The sequence below is a fragment of the Notolepis coatsorum genome, assembly GCF_963971535.1.
Source record: "Notolepis coatsorum genome assembly, chromosome: 9".
In the NCBI taxonomy this organism is placed as follows: domain Eukaryota; kingdom Metazoa; phylum Chordata; class Actinopteri; order Aulopiformes; family Paralepididae; genus Notolepis; species Notolepis coatsorum.
The window spans coordinates 32,591,913-32,613,015 of NC_140173.1; the positions used below are offsets into that span (position 1 = coordinate 32,591,913).

General features: G+C 47.0%; 1 protein-coding gene across 1 annotated transcript in view; it reads right to left on the reverse strand.

Moving 5' to 3' along the window:
- The window catches only part of lrpprc (leucine-rich pentatricopeptide repeat containing), a gene marked incomplete at its 3' end in the record, with an annotated part of 275,324 nt that overhangs the window by 79,869 nt on the left and 174,352 nt on the right, over positions 1-21,103 (reverse strand). Inside the window, exons 26-27 of the mRNA XM_084321823.1 lie at positions 4,525-4,593; positions 2,900-2,990 (exon numbers count right to left, since the gene is read on the reverse strand). Coding sequence (XP_084177949.1) covers positions 2,900-2,990; positions 4,525-4,593 — 160 coding nt within the window. The remainder of the gene's footprint in view (positions 1-2,899; positions 2,991-4,524; positions 4,594-21,103) is intronic.

The following is a 21,103-nucleotide window of genomic DNA, read 5'->3' on the forward strand; positions in this document are numbered from 1 at the left end:
GATTAGCTTTGATGACTCAATTAGCTGTGCTTTTTGGAGCCAGGAACACTGTTTAGCTAATGTACTGCCAGATTATTAAAGAGCAGGAACACTGCTGAGCCAATGTACTGCCAGATTATTAAAGAGCAGGAACACTGTTTAGCTAATGTACTGCCAGATTATTAAAGAGCCAGGAACACTGCTGAGCTAATGTACTGCCAGATTATTAAAGAGCCAGGAACACTGCTGAGCTAATGTACTGCCAGATTATTAAAGAGCAGGAACACTGTTTAGATAATGTACTGCCAGATTATTAAAGAGCCAGGAACACTGTTTAGCTAATGTACTGCCAGATTATTAAAGAGCCAGGAACACTGCTGAGCTAATGTACTGCCAGATTATTAAAGAGCCAGGAACACTGCTGAGCTAATGTACTGCCAGATTATTAAAGAGCAGGAACACTGTTTAGCTAATGTACTGCCAGATTATTAAAGGTGTTGATTGGGTGTGTAACCAGACAGGGATGGCATGTTGCTGCTACACCTTCCTGCTGACTTGTCGTACAACACTTGTAAGTCGCTTTGGATAAAAGCATTCAGCTAAATGACAAAATGTAAATGTACACCCACCAAACATGGACAGAAAGAGGTGCTGGAAAAATACATATATAAATATATATATATATACTAGGGCTGTCAAAGTTAATGCTTTAACTTGATACATTTTAATTATTTAAAGCATTAAAATAAATTAATCTAGATTAATCTTTGGAGTGAAAAATCTTCCACGTTCTGAACTTTCAGCAGTATATTTGCTTGTTCTTTTTTTGCATTGACTCATGCACCTTTTTGAAAATCATCTGACATGAAGATGGAACACATTTTTGTTTTTAATATGATTTATATTACTGGTAGTTCATACAAGACATTATCGTCCTCTAAGCCAATCTGGGCCTGGGTTGTTTTTAGTTCTGTTAGCGCCGTGGATATAAGAAAGAGGTCTAGCGGAGTCAATGTTGATGGTTTTGTTGAACACTTGTATTTCACAGGAGAGAAACTATATTCAAAGAAAGGCTATTCAAATTGTCTTTGAATCTAAATATACTTTCTTTGTGTTGATTTTACATTAATTCCATGATTTTACTCAAGTAAATATCTGTTACAAGCTTCGGTCTTAAGTAGAAAAATGCTATTTTGAATCTAGATTAATCTAGATTAATTACAGAAAATTGTGAGATTAATTAGTAAAAAAAAAAATTTAATCTATTGACAGCACTAATATATATACATATAATAATATGTATGTTCCCTTTGAACTAATATGGTTCTTTGTCCGAGGAGGAGGGGAGGGGTCATGGTCACAACTGACCACTCCGAGGACCGTTGACCACCATGCAGACCTCTACAGTACATGCTTCATGTTGACCACCAGACAATGTACTTCATGCTGAGAGCATGCAATCAGACTAATCTGAGCTACGGAGTGGCCATCCACTATGCTGTCACCTAGGAGACACTACAACTGTGTGTTGTGTGTGCGCAAATGTGTGTGTGTGTGTGTGTGTGTGTGTGTGTGTGTGTGTGTGTGTGTGTGCTACCAATCAGCTATAATTCCACAATCACTACTGTTCTCTCTTCTGTTCCTCACTACTCCAATCACACCTCCCTCTCCCTCCGTCTCTCTGGGGCTAGAGGCCTATAAACACACACATCCTAGGCAACGGGCCGCCTCCCACTCGTGCACGTGGGGGCGTGTGCACACAAGAAGGGCACGTGCAGCTAGGGCTGGGCGATATGGCCAAACATGATATCACGATAACGATATGATAATGTTATCATATCACTTGATATCGATAATTATCGATATTGTTATAAGTACACATTTCTTTATTTATATTTTTTACATTTTTTAAACAACAGATGTGTAGTGGGTGCTATGGACATAATTCCTCATTAGATTGTTTTGATGTATTGATGGGGCACTGTCACTTTAATGAGGTTGGTTTTGGGGGTTGGGCTTAGAGAAGACGCGCTGGTGGAATGTCATTGATAAAATGTTTGGTGACGAGGAGCTGTCAGAGTTTAGCACAGCATAGATCTGACAGCTGTCACTTGTGCTAAAAGGATAATAAATGACACACTACTTGGTGTTGTCGCAAGATAGAAATTGTGCGTCTCTCCTTTCCGACGATTTCTACAGATGTATGTTTATTTTGCAGCAATTCTTTGCCACCATCTTTAGTGTTACAGCCCCTCACACTCCAGTTCTCAGGCTGCAGCTGGTTTGAAAGCAACAGTGTACAGACGGTTTCAAACTGTATTTTAAATTAGAAAGCAAACTAAATAAATGGACAAGAGAAAAATAAATTACTGAAGCAGAAAAAGGAATGGCCGACAGTCTACCGCATCATCACGGCTTATCCCTTTTCCCCTTTTTTCTATACTACCAGCGGGGAAAAAAAGAGTAAATAAATAAGAATAAAAATAAATAAATTGTTCGCTTATTAAATATAGACTATGCTTGATTTTTCCTCTTTAAATGCAGCTCTAGGACCATAGCCTAAATTAAGGCTAGCCTATTCTCTTCTAAATTATTATTACAATACTTCTATTATTATTATTATTATTATTATTATTATTATTATTATTATTATTATTATTATTATTATTATTATTATATAAGCCTAATTTTCTTACTACAGAGACAGAGGAGGTAATAAGAGACTTACTACAGAGAGGAAGGAGGTAATAAGAGACTTACTACAGAGAGGAAGGAGGTAATAAGAGACTTACTACAGAGAGGAAGGAGGTAATAAGAGACTTACTACAGAGAGGAAGGAGGTAATAAGAGACTTACTACAGAGACGGAGGAGGTAATAAGAGACTTACTACAGAGACGGAGGAGGTAATAAGAGACTTACTACAGAGACGGAGGAGGTAACAGTACATCTCATCTCTGTCACACTCAAACAGCTTAGCTGTGATCTCCACCAGGTTCTCCAAGCACTCCACCTGGACACACACATATAAAAACAGATGTCATTAGTATATGTGTGTCTGCATTAGGACTGGGCGATATGGCCAAACATTTTATATCACGATAACATTTTTCATATCACTCGATATCGATAATTATCTCGATATATACATGAAATTATTGTTTCGGTCAAGTTTAAAGGCTATTTTTGCTGCTGAATGAAAGCCGAAGAAACCAGAAGGTTAATTGTGGTTCAGAATATTCTTTATTGTCAGAACATGACAAACTAGGCCTACTTGCCAAACCACAAATCTGAGGTAGAACACGAACTGTATAACAATACAACGTTTATAACTGGCATTAACAATGAAAATAAATAAATAAATAAAATCTAAATTCTGGTATTAACACTTTGAGTGCCGTTCACGTAGATCTACGGTTCTGTCATCCGATCGTTGAGTGCCGGAAACGTAGATCTACGTTTCTGTCACTGTATTTCTTTTATTATCTATATCCATTCATAATTCAGCGGGACACCTTGTGCATACTGTTCTGAGTGTGTTTAAGCTGGCAGACGGTATTATACCGCCCTCTAACGCCTTCGGCCAGTAATGCACCCGGTTAGAAATGGGTTCGTTTATTTTCTATACCGAGCTGCGGCGTGGGGGCGGGTCCTAAACACTCCGGCAAAACACACGCTAGAGATGGCTTGGACAACTGACCCCGCCCGCCCGTTGAAGAGCAATCGGTCTAAACCACATTGCATGCGTGCACCACAAAGGATAATAGTGATGATCTAGCGTTGATTTCAGGAAGATCCGATAATCAGGCAAAAAATTACAACATGTTAATTGAATTACACAAAAACGCTGTTTTCGTGTCTTTTCCCTGGAATTGCTCAGAAGCGGCCGGACTATGTTCATATTCAAAACGGTATCAAACGGAAATGTACGGATGAAAAAATAATCAGTTTTTTGCACGTTGACCAGAAGTAGCTCAATGAGACTCGACGGCGTTATTAGACCCATATCGATACTATAAAATATAGGTTTAGTTCTACAAACTACAACTACATTTACATGGGTTTAATGGGCGGCACGGAAGTGGTCACTTCCCGGAAGGGGCATGGCACTCAATGTGTTAATAATGAAAAATAAATTAAATCTCAAGTCTGATTAGCACACATAGCCTACTGTGTACAGACGGTTTCAAACTCTATTTTAAATTAGAAAGCAAACTAAATAAATGGACAAGAGAAAAATAAATCTCAATTTGGTCAGTATTGTCATTTGGACAAGCAACGCCATTAGTAATGGCATTACTTTAAGTTGCGGACAAGAAAGACAAGTCTGTCCACAAATCTGAGGTAGAACATGAACATGAACTAACAATAAAACTTTTATAACTGGCATTAATAATAAAAATGTAAAAAACGTTCATATTTATATAGAGGAAAAATATATCGCGATAATTATCGTTAGTTTTATCGCCCAGCCCTAGTCTGCATGCCTGAATGTGTATTTTGTCTGTGTGTGTGTGTGCGTGTGTGTGCGCGTGCGTGTGTGTTACCTGCTTGTTGGTAATGCATTTCTCAGCGAACCACGCGAAGCGTCCGGGTCTCGCTCTCAAACCAGGCGTCTTAAAGGGAGACAAATACAACAAGACGACAATAAGAAATACTAGCGATGTACTGGGATTTGAATTTATTCCTTTATTTGTAAAGGGACAATGTATATTAATGAACATTCAGCATTTTGCAATAAAACATTGATGTAAATACACTCGAATTAGCCGGGGCTCATTTTCATCGGTAGTCCCCACATAAAACCACATAAGACCAAAAGTGCATACAGTACATAAAAATACATAAAAAGTTAAAACACAAAGCAGAAGTAGAAATTACAGGAGTAATACAGTACTTATCCTAAAAACACTGATTGTGTTAAATGGGCATATATGATATCGTCTTGTATCGATCGCAGGCACCCGAATCGTATTGCATCGTGGCAGACTTTGTGATATCGGCAAATATCGTATCATTGTCCAAAGAATCGATATCGTGATGAAACTGGTGATTCCCACCCCTAACTGATAGGGTTATTATGTATGGACCGATATAGGGTTAATTATGTATGCACTGATAGGGTTATTATGTATGGACTGGACTGATAAGGTTATTATGTAGTTTCAAGTTTCTCAAGTTTCTTTATTAGTTGTCATACAGAAGTACAGAATACTTTTATATACAATGCTTCTTTCTGTTTTGCTCCAGAGATTGTGCTAGATAAAAATAGATAAGTATAGTAAGTATAAAATAGAAGTCAAGTACGTAGACAAAAAGTGTTCAATATATACATATATACAATGTACAATGCAGAGTAGAAAAGTAACTGAGTTACAATACAATATACTATACAGTACAATGCAGAAATGGGATGAGGTACAATTTAGGTACAATTTACAGTAAGGTGTAATGAGGTATGGGTTGTAGTGCAAATTCTTTGCGAATAAAGTGTGTTTAGGTGTTCTAAAGTGGGTAAAGTGGGTGCAGCAGTGAGTTTTTGTTTAAAGTGAGTGTGTGCGTGTGGATGTGTGTCCTGTGAGTGCATTTGATGGTTGTTACGATTGTTCATTGTTCAACGATTGTTCATTGTTCAACGATTGTTCATTGTTCAATCCTTGAGCATTGAGCTATCATTGTTCGTTGAGCATCCTGATGGCCTGGGGATAGAAGCTCCTTCTGAGTCTCTCTGTGCTTGCCATGAGACTCCGGTATCGCTTGCCTGACCGCAGCAGTTCAAAGAGGCAGTTGTTTGGGTGGCTGGAGTCTTTGATTATTCTCTTCGCCTTGCCCATGTACCGCTTGTCGTAAATGCCTTGGAGAGTGGGAAGCCCCCCTCCAATTGTGCGTTCGGCTGAACGGGCCACTCTCTGTAGTCTGCTACGGTCTTGTGCAGTGCTATTCCCAGGAGGTGATATTGCCAGTCAGGATGCTCTCTATTGTGCATGAGTAGAAGTTCTTGAGGATCTTCTGACTCACGTTGAACTTCCTTAAGCGCCTAAGGAAGTAGAGGCGTTGTCGTGCCTTCTTGATAACACTGTCAATGTGTGTGGTCCATGTCAAGTCCTCGGATATGTGGACTCCGAGGTACTTAAAACTGTTCACTTTCTCAACCGGTGCCCCATCGATGCTGAGGGGGCTGTAGTCCCTGACCCCCGACCTCCTAAAGTCCACAATCATCTCCTTTGTTTTGCTGACGTTCAGGGAGAGGCAGTTCTCTTGACACCATCCCGCTAGAACCTTAACCTCCTCCAGGTAGGCCCTCTCGTCGTTTGCAGAGATCAGGCCCACCACTACTGTGTCGTCAGCAAATTTGATGATTGTGTTGGTGTTCCGCTGTGCCACGCAGTCATGCGTGTACAGGGAGTAGAGGAGGGGACTCAGAACACAGCCCTGGGGGGCCCCTATGTTGAGAGCGATGGATGAGGAGGTGCAGTTGCCTGCTCTCACCACCTGGGGTCTGCCCGTCAGGAAGTCCAAGACCCACTGGCAGAGGTCATAGTTCAAGCCCAGGTCCCTGAGCTTGGCTATGAGTTTGGAGGGGACTATGGTATTGAATGCTGAGCTGTAGTCGATGAACAGCATTCTCACATAGTTCCCCTGCCTCTTGTCCAGGTGTGATGCTGCTGTGTGCAGCACATGGGCTATGGCGTCCTCCGTGGACCTGTTGGGGCGGTATGCAAATTGCAGGGGGTCCAGGTTGATGGGGAGGCAGGAGCAGATGTAGCCCTTTACTAGCTTCTCAAAGCACTTCATGGCTATGGAGGTGAGAGCTACAGGGCGGTAGTCGTTGAGGCAAGCAGGCTTGAATTTTTGGGTACAGGGATAATGGTGGACTTCTTCAGACAGGTGGGGATGACAGCCTGTTCTAAGGACAGGCTAAATATGTCAGTGAATACCGGGGCCAGTTGGTCGGCACAGACTTTTAGGACGCGGCCGGGGATGCCGTCCGGTCCTGCTGCCTTCCTGATATTCACTTTCTTAAAGGTCCTCCTCACCTCATGTTCTGTTATCCTGAACACTGAATCTCCATCAGCAGCGCATGTATGCACTGATAGGGTTGTTATGTATGGACTGATAGGGTTATTATGTGTGGGATTAACAAGATACAACACAATAACAATACTTAGTATTATACAATAATACCTTTTATTTTTATTTTAGTGGTATTATTTCACGACACATGAGTCAAATATCCATGTGTGTAGATAGAGCTTTTTGAACGTATGCATGAGGAGCAGACGTACATGATATACAGGCTCGTGGAATTTAGAGGAGGAGAGGAGGAGGAGGAGAGGAGGAGGAGGGGGATGACGAGGAGGAGGAGGGGGGGGGAGGACGAGGAGGAGGAGCGGCTGGGTAGGAAAGATCTGGGATGATTATCATCATCGGATTGAACAGCCGATCAGGATTTCATCCGTCTTTCACTCTTGGGATTGAGAATTTCTCTCAACCAGATTACGATGAGAGAGAGACACAGAGAGAGAGAGAGGGGGGTCCGACACAAAGTTAATCTGACGTGGGATCAAGAGCTCATTCCACCCGATGGTCTCTTCGACAGCGACTGATGACACCGGGAGATGGAGAGAGAGAGAGAGATAATCGAGGAGATGGAGCTCATCCCTTCCTCTCTCAGCCCAGACCCCCCCCCTTTCTCTCTTCTACAACCTTTAGCCAGCTCCTGCTCCCTCCGTCACTCCCTCTCTCTCTCTCTCTATTCCTCCGTCCTGTGCCTCTCCTCTACTGCTCTCTCTCTCTCCTCTCTATTCCTCCGTCCTGTGTCTCTCCTCTACTGCTCTCACTCCCTCTCTCTCCTCTCTATTCCTCCGTCCTGTGTCTCTCCTCTACTGCTCTCTCTCTCTCTCTCTCTCTCTATTCCTCCGTCCTGTGCCTCTCCTCTACTGCTCTCACTCTCTCCCTCTCTCTCCTCTCTATTCCTCCGTCCTGTGCGCGTGTTGCTTTTTAACAGCGGAGCAGTGCAAGAATGTGACAATTTGACCATGTGACCGCGGTAACGCGGGAGAGCGGCAGTGCGGAAATAGGCTGTCTCTAAGACAAACTCTAACCTTAACCAGCTCCTTAACAGCGCCTAAACTTAACCGTTCTAACCTTAACCAACTCCGAAACAATGCCTAACCTTAACCTTAACCATGCCTAACCTTAACCGGCGAAAGAATACACGTTAAAAAAAATAATCACGTTAAAAAAAAAAATATCATGGGATTCGAACTCGTCAACAACGGACCGCTGCTCTGCCAGGTGAGCTGAGCGCCGAATGAAAATCATGGCGGATTAGGGCGGTTACAAAATTCCGCAAGCTCTGCCGCTCCGCTCCGCGGCAGAGATCCGCTCTGCGGTTGCCGCGCCTGCCGCGGGGCGTGTCGCAGCCAATCAGGGAAAACGCGGAAGCAACGGCAGCACTGCTCCGCTGTTATTAAGCAATAGGCGTGTCTCTCCTCTACTGCTCTCTCTCTCACTCTCTCTCCTCTCTATTCCTCCGTCCTGTGCCTCTCCTCTACTGCTCTCTCTCTCTCTCTCTCTCACTCTCTCTCCTCTCTATTCCTCCGTCCTGTGTCTCTCCTCTACTGCTCTCTCTCTCACTCTCTCTCCTCTCTATTCCTCCGTCCTGTGCCTCTCCTCTACTGCTCTCTCTCTCTCTCTCTCCTCTCTATTCCTCCGTCCTGTGCCTCTCCTCTACTGCTCTCTCACTCCCTCTCCTCTCTATTCCTCCGTCCTGTGCCTCTCCTCTACTGCTCTCTCACTCCCTCTCTCTCTCCTCTCTATTCCTCCGTCCTGTGCCCCTCCTCTACTGCTCTCTCACTCCCTCTCTCCTCTCTATTCCTCCGTCCTGTGCCTCTCCTCTACTGCTCTCTCACTCTCTCTCTCCTCTCTATTCCTCCGTCCTGTGCCTCTCCTCTACTGCTCTCTCACTCTCTCTCTCCTCTCTATTCCTCCGTCCTGTGCCCCTCCTCTACTGCTCTCTCTCTCACTCTCTCTCTCCTCTCTATTCCTCCGTCCTGTGCCTCTCCTCTACTGCTCTCTCACTCTCTCTCTCCTCTCTATTCCTCAGTCCTGTGCCTCTCCTCTACTGCTCTCTCACTCTCTCTCTCCTCTCTCCTCCTCCGTCCTGTGCCTCTCCTCTACTGCTCTCTCACTCTCTCTCTCCTCTCTATTCCTCCGTCCTGTGCCTCTCCTCTACTGCTCTCTCACTCTCTCTCTCCTCTCTATTCCTCCGTCCTGTGCCTCTCCTCTACTGCTCTCACTCCCTCTCTCTCTCCTCTCTATTCCTCCGTCCTGTGCCTCTCCTCTACTGCTCTCTCACTCCCTCTCTCTCCTCTCTATTCCTCCGTCCTGTGCCTCTCCTCTACTGCTCTCACTCACTCTCTCCTCTCTATTCCTCCGTCCTGTGCCTCTCCTCTACTGCTCTCTCACTCCCTCTCTCTCTCCTCTCTATTCCTCCGTCCTGTGCCTCTCCTCTACTGCTCTCTCACTCCCTCTCTCCTCTCTATTCCTCCGTCCTGTGCCTCTCCTCTACTGCTCTCTCACTCCCTCTCTCTCTCCTCTCTATTCCTCCGTCCTGTGCCTCTCCTCTACTGCTCTCTCACTCCCTCTCTCTCTCCTCTCTATTCCTCCGTCCTGTGCCTCTCCTCTACTGCTCTCTCTCTCTCCTCTCTATTCCTCCGTCCTGTGCCTCTCCTCTACTGCTCTCTCACTCCCTCTCTCTCCTCTCTATTCCTCCGTCCTGTGCCTCTCCTCTACTGCTCTCTCACTTCCTCTCTCTCCTCTCTATTCCTCCGTCCTGTGCCTCTCCTCTACTGCTCTCTCACTCCCTCTCTCCTCTCTCCTCCTCCGTCCTGTGCCTCTCCTCTACTGCTCTCTCACTCCCTCTCTCCTCTCTCCTCCTCCGTCCTGTGCCTCTCCTCTACTGCTCTCTCACTCCCTCTCTCTCTCCTCTCTATTCCTCCGTCCTGTGCCTCTCCTCTACTGCTCTCTCACTCCCTCTCTCCTCTCTCCTCATCCGTCCTGTGCCTCTCCTCTACTGCTCTCTCACTCCCTCTCTCTCTCCTCTCTATTCCTCCGTCCTGTGCCTCTCCTCTACTGCTCTCTCACTCCCTCCCTCTCTCCTCTCTCCTCCTCCGTCCTGTGCCTCTCCTCTACTGCTCTCTCTCTCTCTCTCCTCTCTCCTCCTCCGTCCTGTGCCTCTCCTCTACTGCTCTCTCACTCCCTCCCTCTCCTCTCTATTCCTCCGTCCTGTGCCTCTCCTCTACTGCTCTCTCACTCTCTCCCTCTCCTCCTCTCTATTCCTCCGTCCTGTGCCTCTCCTCTACTGCTCTCTCACTCCCTCTCTCCTCTCTCCTCCTCCGTCCTGTGCCTCTCCTCTACTGCTCTCACTCCCTCTCTCCTCTCTCCTCCTCCGTCCTGTGCCTCTCCTCTACTGCTCTCTCACTCCCTCTCTCCTCTCTCCTCCTCCGTCCTGTGCCTCTCCTCTACTGCTCTCTCACTCCCTCTCTCCTCTCTCCTCCTCCGTCCTGTGCCTCTCCTCTACTGCTCTCTCACTCCCTCTCTCTCTCCTCTCTCCGTCCTGTGCCTCTCCTCTACTGCTCTCTCACTCCCTCTCTCTCTCACTCCCTCTCTCCTCTCTCCTCCTCCGTCCTGTGTCTCTCCTCTACTGCTCTCTCACTCCCTCTCTCTCCTCTCTCCTCCTCCGTCCTGTGCCTCTCCTCTACTGCTCTCTCACTCCCTCTCTCTCTCACTCCCTCTCTCTCTCCTCTCTCCTCCTCCGTCCTGTGCTGACCTTAAGGCCAAAAGGGACAAATTAAGCTGCTTAGGAGCAGAGGCCTCTGCAAGTCCTGCATCTTTCCCCCGTCCACAAACCCTCCAACCACCCCCCCACCCCCTCTAAGCCCCCCAGGGCAAATCTTCCCGCTCCGAGTGCGAGTGCAAGCTAAATCCAGGGGAATAAGGGACACACACGCGCGAATGGGTGGATCACATCCATACAAAGAGACAAATAAACAAATAAAAGCACACGCGTACAAACACACTTGTTTCGCCTTTTCACTTCCATAACAGACTAATGGTGAAAAAGGACATCTAGGTCAGATCAGAAAGACAACACACACACACACATCTCTACCTCTTTCAGATCAGTGTGGCCTTGGAGTGCAAAACAACCGTACAGTACATCTCAAACACACACACACACACACACAGAGACACACACACACACACAAATACATCCCAATTGAAAATGTCTAATATTAAATGGGACAAATTATGGACAAAGGGTTTTGCCTGGTCTTTGTATGGATGTTATTTATGGATGTTAAATGTTATTTAGTCTTGGTATGGTCTGACATGTTATTTAAGTGCTGGGGGTAAATTAAATATGTACTCCTTGCAATTCAGCCAGACAGATTAAAAATAAAAATAAAATGTAACGTGTCACTGTGGTAATTCCTAACCAACTACAGTAAGACTCAGTAAGATTGTTGTATGTATATTTATATTGTAATAACATATATTGTATGTCGGAAATGTTTAATCTTGAATTCCTTTTCAGCCCCTCCTCCCTTCAAGAGGCGTTGTCTCTTGCCAGGCCATCATTGTAAATAAGAATTTGTTCTTAATTGATTTGCCTGGTTAGATAAAGGTAAAAATAAATAAATAAAAATAGAAAAGACTCAACAATACATAACAATAGAGAAAGCAGATGAAGTGGATTTGTGTTTCATTACAGGTATATGTACATACTTACCAACTGTTTCGCCTGTTTTATAGCAACACTACTATCACCGACATCTAAGAAGGGAGATCCCCTTGTACGGCCCTTCTAAGGTTTCTCCCCTCCACATTGCCTGTGGTGCTTTTTTCCTATTGCTAGGTTTTTAGTGAGTTTTTCCTTACTTACGTGTGGGGTATGTCTGGGAATGTTGCATTTATTTATTTTACATTTTATTTTGGATTTCATGGTGTTTTTGTTTTGTTCTTGATTTATTGTGATGTTTCTTCTTGACTTGTTTAACACATTCGCAGCCATTCGATTTCCCCATCTAGCTCTAGCTGGGCCAGGTTTCCATTACATAGTTTCACTGTGCCTGTGCGTCACCTTGTTTGTAGAGCTAATTCTATATTTTATATTATAGCTATGGATACAATACCATGGTCATTTGACTGTAACTATCTTCCGTTCAAGATGCAAAAAATAATAATTTTTTTTCATGAATACGTTCACACGTTATTCCCCGTGGTGAATATAAGTATAATTTCGGAATGATCCGGGCTAATTCCTGGGAGGCTGGTTATAGGGCGCAATGTGAATTCTACTAAAACCATTGGCGTTTCGTCCCTGGACACGCTACTATTCCCAAATCCAATGTATATAATAGGTATTATGTTTCATCATGAATGCATGAAAGGGGGGGGGGGGGGTTCTGATTATTTGATTGCCATTAACGTCATTCGCTATTACCACAACACACGCCGATCAGGGGGATGGGTATGATAACCGTGCACAATCAAGCTGAAATTTACGTCAGATTGTCCTTACCTGTGGTCGGTGGTATTCCAAAAAGAATATTCCAATTATTTGATCGCCATCTGGTCCATCCTATGTCCATCTGGTCCACGACATAACCCACCACAACATATGGATCGGGGGTCCCGAAAACTATTCAATGCGATCGGGTGAAGCCCTAGGTTTCCCATTACTAGAAAAGTGCGCCCGGAGACATTTGAGTGTAGCACCCGGTCTGGAACAGGGTTTACTGCACTCTCGATACTGCCTACTAGCAGGATCTGGCCGGTACTGCACCTTCGGAGTCCCAGTATGCCTTTTAACGGCAACATACAGGTCCCCGACATTGAATAGGATATTAAAATTGAATGGTTAATTGGCCGTTAACTGTTGGCACCCAATAACGTATATATATACGTGGTTGGCTGCAAAAGTGTTAAAGAAGACGTGTCCGGCCCATGGGGACATTAACGCACGTTGTCGGGCCTTACAAATACATTTTGATTTGATTTGATTTGATTTAGCTCAACAATACGTAACAATAGAGACAAAGTAGATGCAGTGGACTGGCTCAACAATACACAACAAGAGAGACAAAGTAGATGAAGTGGACTGCCCGTGAACCTTGACCTCTTCTCCCCTCAACAATCCCTCTCCATCTGAAATCCTAATGTTCTAATTCACCAAATCATCTTTCCACTTAGTACACACACACACCTCTCTCCAACACAAAAACACCTAATGGCCTACCACTCTTTAGCAATACTACCTAACCTTGACCATCTCTCTCTCACACACACACACACACACACACACACACACACACACACACACACACACACACACACACACACACACACACACACACACACACACACACACACACACACACACACACACACACACACACACACACACACACACACACACACACACACACACAGGGATAATAGCCCGTACCACCAGATAATCCCCACCTAACCTTGACCACCTTTCTCTTATCATTACATTTAATTAGCTGTAATTAATCATCTGCCAATTATACCAAACAGAGCCTAGAGAGACAGGGCACTCTGGAGAGACACTTGACGCTCTCGCAGGACAAGGGCAAGGTGTGTTCCTGTATGTGTGCTTTTGTATATGTGTATATTTCTAAAACTGTCTGTGTGTGTGTGTGTGTGTGACAGGATCCTAAAACTGTCTGTCTGTGTGTGTGTGTGTGTACACGGAGATATAGAGATAAATAGGTCTCTCAATCGGTTCGACCACACACACACAAACACACACAGCAATTATGGCCAGACAGACAGATCTATCAAATATACATCCAATCCTGTACTCGTACTCATCATCATTGGGGGGGGGGGGGGGGGTGGAAGCCACAGCCAGTTTCCCCATGAGTTCTCTCAGTAGCCATGGATTCTTTGGTGGTTAATAACTTGCTTCAATTTGAACTCCAAACATGGACGCAAAGTGTCATAGTTGCTTGGACTGGGCGATTAATCCAGCCACAAGCTATCCTGCCTTGAAAACGTCTCACTTAGTGTCCTCTCAAAATTGGTTGGTGCAGCTAAACCTTCAACCTGCTTGCTTGACCCTCTTCCAGCAACTCTCAACTTCTCACTCCTCCACGCTGCCTGCGTTGCTTTTCTTTCCTATTGCTAGGTTTTTAGTGAGTCGTTCCTTATCTTCATTGGGGAAAGTCTGGGAGTGTCGCATATTTGGATTTTATTTTTTAGTGATGTTTCTTCTTGACTTGACAGCCCATGGGGGCTATTTCATGTGATCTCGGGCTATACCAATACATTTGATTTAATCGAGCTACGATTGTTATTTTGTCTTCCCACGATCATGAAAACCAGATAAAACGTTTTAATGTGCCGTATTGCTCTCACTTCGTCTCGTTGAAAATGCAGCGCACCCTTCCTTCACAGCAGTGCGCTCCGCCCCTCCCCCCTCAAGCCCAAACAGTAGCGTCAGCTCATGACGAGAGGTAGGAGGGACGTCTGATAACTTGTTAGAAGATGACAGAACGACAGCCTTTCGGTCGAGAAGAAAGGTCAAACTAATTCAGTCATCGTTATGATGTCCTCAAATCAATGAGTGAGCATGTTTAATAATCGTGATTTCAATATCAATCAAAATAATCACGATTATGATTCTTGCCATAATCGAGCAGCCCTAGTAGTTGCCATGTGCAAAAAACACCTCAAATCTCACGTTCACATTCGTCATGTACGTTTACAGGGGGCATTGATGCTGGTGTGGCTACGTACCACCAGGGGGAGTTAGTGAGTCAGTAGCTTATTGGGAACATCCATCTTCACCGTCAAAACAGCCAGGATCACAATGTAAATAAGGCCAGAGACTTTATTACGCTAATCCTTAATAATTCAGCTAATTAACTGTGATCGCCTTATTTATTGTCAAATAAGCTAAATTCACTTAGTTGTTCTTTCCCCGGATTTCACCAGCCCGTGGAATAAAAGCCCTCCAGATGACACTCCAGTTTTTTCCCACTCTTTGAACCTTGCAATACAATGACGCGGCTAATTTATGGATTTTTCTTTAATATAATTTAAATATAATTTAAATTATAAATTAAATATATAATATATAATTACTTACAAATATAATTTTCTTTAATATAATAATCGACCATCTTTTGCTTTCACAAGCTTCATGCCGCCAAAAACTGAGCACCGTCACATGTGACATAAATCAAGAGTGTGGTAGGAAACAAGCCGTGTTTCGTTAAAGTCTGTGTAAAGTTAATTTGTTTCAATGTACCGGTAGGCACTTGCGGCTTATAGACATGTGCGGCTTATTTATGTACAAAATACATTTTTTTTTAATTCAGTGGGTGCGGCTTATATTCAGGTGCGCTTAACACTTTGAGTGCCACAGACGTGTTATCTCGTTATTTCATGCCCCCCGTTGAGTGCCACCGACGCAAATTGTCGTTTTATTTTTTATTATCGATCTGAATTCATATTTCATCAACCGAGTCTCCAGTTGGTACAGCAGACCCTCTAGGACAGGGGTGTCCAACCTTTTTTGAACCAAGATCTACTTTTTTATTTACCACCTAGCCCGAGAGCTACCAGCCAAAATTGTATATTGTAAGCAGTCATTTGAGGCTTTATAAAAGCAGCATAATGAACACAAATCTGTCAGTGCCGAGTCTGACCTCATCTTAAATAACAAACAGCATTGCTTGTTGTAGTTAACAAGGAGAGGAAGAGTTGATTTAGCAAAAAAAAAAAAAAAAGAAAAAAAAAAAAAAAAAAAAAAAATTATAATCGAATTTTATTAATCAAGATCTACTTGAAATCAGCCCGCGATCTACCTGTCGATCGCGATCGACTGGTTGGGCCCCACTGCTCTAGGAGCTCAGATGGGAAAATACTGCCCCCTATCGTCTATCCCTGTGTAACTGCAGGCCATTCGATTAGACTGGTGGATCTGTGGGGGGGGAGCCTACTGGCTCCATTATGCTGGCAAGGGATCTGATGAACATGGAAGTGATCGCGAGTTGGAAAGCAGCCTGGAATATATATTTACAGCAGCCAATAAGCAATCAATAAACGCGATCGATATTTGGAATGGCGATCAGGAATTGGAATAATCTTTTTGGAGAACATCTGATCTAAGGTAAGGAGTCTATGTTACCAGTTTTAGGATAATCAGAGCTGTATTCACTGAGATAACAGCGTGTCCCTATGTGTGTATGTGTGTATATGTGTGTGTGTGATGTTGAGGAAATGAGAATAGATTTCTCAGCTCGCTTCTATAGCGTGCATAAGTACACATATACTATCGATAATCTAGCGTTTATTTGAAAAATATTCATAAATAGGCCGACAAATGACAACGTGTCTAGTGTATTCGAGAATATTCCAATAAATGCCGTTTATGAGGGAATCTTTCTATTTTCCGGAAATTCTCGAGAAAACTATAGCTTTTCGAAATGCTATAAAAAGGATATGAACCGATTAAAAAACAATCCATTTCGACAATGTTGACTGCAAACAAGTCATTGATAAGCGACGGGCAGATTAGACACATAGCCATAATTTAAAACATAGATTATGCGTTTTTAACGCTAACATTGAAGTGGATGATGGCATTCAAGGGGGTAAAAAGGAAAACACAGCCGGCACTGATAGTGTTAATAGTCCGGAAATTACGGTAGATATAGACTCCAGATTACATATAGACTCCAGATGACATATAGACTCAACAGCCCTCAAACCAAATAAAAGTGTGCAAGATTGTTTACAGTGGGATTGATTAATATGCACTTAACTAAATGAGCATTGTTATTCCGGTAGAAAGTCGGAAAGGCTTTTTTCGACGTCTGCAGGGTTCATTCATGCCGTGCCACAGGGGGCGACCTGATGGGTCAACCTACACCGACGACCGGCCCGATCTGGGGCGGGCCCATTTAACCCTTTCACTGCCACACGACAGCCGGTTAACCCTTTCACTGTGACAATACAGAAGGTCAGCCCTTTACTATCACACAACCGACGGCGATGCTCCATCATGCTAATGATGGAGCATCGCCGTTGGTTGTGTGATAGTAAAGGGTTAACCTTCTGTCGTGTGGCAGTGAAAGGGTTAAGCTGGGATCAGTCCCAGCCTGTATGCATCCAGCGCTGATATCCCCACTGATCCCCTTTTCAATCTGCAATCGCATGCTGTCATGGCGACATGGGGGCGTGGCCTCGAAGCAGAGATAACAACATCCATCCATCCATCTAATGATAGTAGTGGGGGATCAAAGCAACAATAACAACAACATGTCACATGAGAACTCCTAAACCCTGCTCCGAAAGAGAGAGTGATCAGGCCTCCGACGAGCTCATCTCTCCATCCCTTTTATCGGTACATCTCTCCTCCCGTCTAGACATCGACCGTGTGTGCGTGTGTCAGAGGAGTTGGTATTAAACCCAGAGGCTTACGGTGGGGAGTCAAAGATAATAGAGGACAAAGAAGATATAGCAACAATAATGCTTAATACAGGGATGTAATGAGGCAGGGTTTTTACTACAGGTTGGTAGGTTAGGATATGTCAGAGCAGGGGAGAGAGACAGGAGAGCAGGGGAGAGACAGGAGAGCAGGCGAGAGACAGGAGAGCAGGGGAGAGAGACAGGAGAGCAGGCGAGAGACAGGAGAGCAGGAGAGAGACAGGAGAGCAGGAGAGAGACAGGAGAGCAGGCGAGAGACAGGAGAGCAGGGGAGAGAGACAGGAGAGCAGGCGAGAGACAGGAGAGCAGGGGAGAGACAGGAGAGCAGGGGAGAGACAGGAGAGCAGGGGAGAGAGACAGGAGAGCAGGGGAGAGACAGGAGAGCAGGGGAGAGACAGGAGAGCAGGCGAGAGACAGGAGAGCAGGGGAGAGACAGGAGAGCAGGGGAGAGAACCAGGAGAGCAGGGGAGACAGGAGAGCAGGAGAGAGAGACAGGAGAGCAGGGGAGAGACAGGAGAGCAGGGGAGAGAACCAGGAGAGCAGGGGAGACAGGAGAGCAGGGGAGAGAGACAGGAGAGCAGGCGAGAGACAGGAGAGCAGGGGAGAGACAGGAGAGCAGGGGAGAGAGACAGGAGAGCAGGGGAGAGACAGGAGAGCAGGAGAGAGAGACAGGAGAGCAGGAGAGAGAGACAGGAGAGCAGGGGAGAGACAGGAGAGCAGGGGAGAGACAGGAGAGCAGGGGAGAGAGACAGGAGAGCAGGCGAGAGACAGGAGAGCAGGGGAGAGACAGGAGAGCAGGGGAGAGACAGGAGAGCAGGGGAGAGAGACAGGAGAGCAGGCGAGAGACAGGAGAGCCAGGAGAGCAGGGGAGAGACAGGAGAGCAGGCGAGAGAGACAGGAGAGCAGGGGAGAGACAGGAGAGCAGGGGAGAGAGACAGGAGAGCAGGGGAGAGACAGGAGAGCCAGGAGAGACAGGAGAGCAGGCGAGAGACAGGAGAGCAGGGGAGAGACAGGAGAGCAGGCGAGAGACAGGAGAGCAGGCGAGAGACAGGAGAGCAGGGGAGAGACAGGAGAGCAGGGGAGAGACAGGAGAGCAGGCGAGAGACAGGAGAGCAGGCGAGAGACAGGAGAGCAGGGGAGAGAGACAGGAGAGCAGGGGAGAGAGACAGGAGAGCAGGGGAGAGACAGGAGAGCAGGGGAGAGACAGGAGAGCAGGGGAGAGAGACAGGAGAGCAGGGGAGAGACAGGAGAGCAGGCGAGAGACAGGAGAGCAGGGGAGAGACAGGAGAGCAGGGGAGAGAGACAGGAGAGCAGGGGAGAGATAGGAGAGCAGGCGAGAGACAGGAGAGCAGGGGAGAGACAGGAGAGCAGGCGAGAGACAGGAGGGCAGGGGAGAGACAGGAGAGCAGGGGAGAGACAGGAGAGCAGGGGAGAGAGACAGGAGAGCAGGGGAGAGACAGGAGAGCAGGGGAGAGAGACAGGAGAGCAGGCGAGAGACAGGAGAGCAGGCGAGAGACAGGAGAGCAGGCGAGAGACAGGAGAGCAGGGGAGAGACAGGAGAGCAGGGGAGACAGGAGAGCAGGGGAGAGACAGGAGAGCAGGGGAGAGACAGGAGAGCAGGGGAGAGAGACAGGAGAGCAGGGGAGAGACAGGAGAGCAGGGGAGAGACAGGAGAGCAGGGGAGAGAGACAGGAGAGCAGGGGAGAGAGACAGGAGAGCAGGGGAGAGACAGGAGAGCAGGCGAGAGACAGGAGAGCAGGGGAGAGACAGGAGAGCAGGGGAGAGACAGGAGAGCAGGGGAGAGAGACAGGAGAGCAGGCGAGAGACAGGAGAGCAGGGGAGAGACAGGAGAGCAGGGGAGAGACAGGAGAGCAGGGGAGAGCAGGGGAGAGACAGGAGAGCAGGGGAGAGACAGGAGAGCAGGGGAGAGAGACAGGAGAGCAGGGGAGAGACAGGAGAGCAGGGGAGAGACAGGAGAGCAGGGGAGAGACAGGAGAGCAGGGGAGAGAGACAGGAGAGCAGGGGAGAGACAGGAGAGCAGGGGAGAGACAGGAGAGCAGGGGAGAGAGACAGGAGAGCAGGGGAGAGACAGGAGAGCAGGGGAGAGAGACAGGAGAGCAGGGGAGAGAGACAGGAGAGCAAGCGAGAGACAGGAGAGCAGGGGAGAGACAGGAGAGCAGGGGAGAGACAGGAGAGCAGGGGAGAGACAGGAGAGCAGGAGAGAGAGACAGGAGAGCAGGGGAGAGAGACAGGAGAGCAGGGGAGAGAGACAGGAGAGCAGGGGAGAGAGACAGGAGAGCAGGGGAGAGACAGGAGAGCAGGAGAGAGACAGGAGAGCAGGGGAGAGACAGGAGAGCAGGGGAGAGAACCAGGAGAGCAGGGGAGAGAGACAGGAGAGCAGGAGAGAGACAGGAGAGCAGGGGAGAGAGACAGGAGAGCAGGAGAGAGACAGGAGAGCAGGAGAGAGAGACAGGAGAGCAGGGGAGAGACAGGAGAGCAGGGGAGAGAGACAGGAGAGCAGGAGAGAGACAGGAGAGCAGGGGAGAGAGACAGGAGAGCAGGAGAGAGACAGGAGAGCAGGAGAGAGAGACAGGAGAGCAGGGGAGAGACAGGAGAGCAGGGGAGAGAGACAGGAGAGCAGGAGAGAGAGACAAGAGAGCAGGAGAGAGACAGGAGAGCAGGGGAGAGAGACAGGAGAGCAGGGGAGAGAACCAGGAGAGCAGGGGAGAGACAGGAGAGCAGGAGAGAGAGACAGGAGAGCAGGTGAGAGACAGGAGAGCAGGGGAGAGACAGGAGAGCAGGGGAGAGACAGGAGAGCAGGGGAGAGAGACAGGAGAGCAGGGGAGAGACAGGAGAGCAGGGGAGAGACAGGAGAGCAGGGGAGAGACAGGAGAGCAGGGGAGAGACAGGAGAGCAGGGGAGAGACAGGAGAGCAGGGGAGAGAGACAGGAGAGCAGGGGAGAGAGACAGGAGAGCAGGGGAGAGAGACAGGAGAGCAGGGGAGAGACAGGAGAGCAGGGGAGAGACAGGAGAGCAGGAGAGAGACAGGAGAGCAGGAGAGACAGGAGAGCAGGAGAGAGAGACAGGAGAGCAGGGGAGAGACAGGAGAGCAGGGGAGAGAGACAGGAGAGCAGGGGAGAGAGACAGGAGAGCAGGGGAGAGACAGGAGAGCAGGGGAGAGACAGGAGAGCAGGGGAGAGACAGGAGAGCAGGGGAGAGAGACAGGAGAGCAGGGGAGAGAGACAGGAGAGCAGGGGAGAGACAGGAGAGCAGGGGAGAGAGACAGGAGAGCAGGGGAGAGAGACAGGAGAGCAGGGGAGAGACAGGAGAGCAGGGGAGAGACAGGAGCAGGAGAGAGAACCAGGAGAGCAGGGGAGAGACAGGAGAGCAGGGGAGAGACAGGAGAGCAGGGGAGAGACAGGAGAGCAGGAGAGAGAGACAAGAGAGCAGGAGAGAGAGACAAGAGAGCAGGGGAGAGAGACAGGAGAGCAGGAGAGAGAGAGACAGGAGAGCAGGAGAGAGAGAGACAGAGAGACAGGAGAGCAGATTCATGAGTTTTTGTATCAGTGTGAAGGGAGAACATTATCTTGGATATTG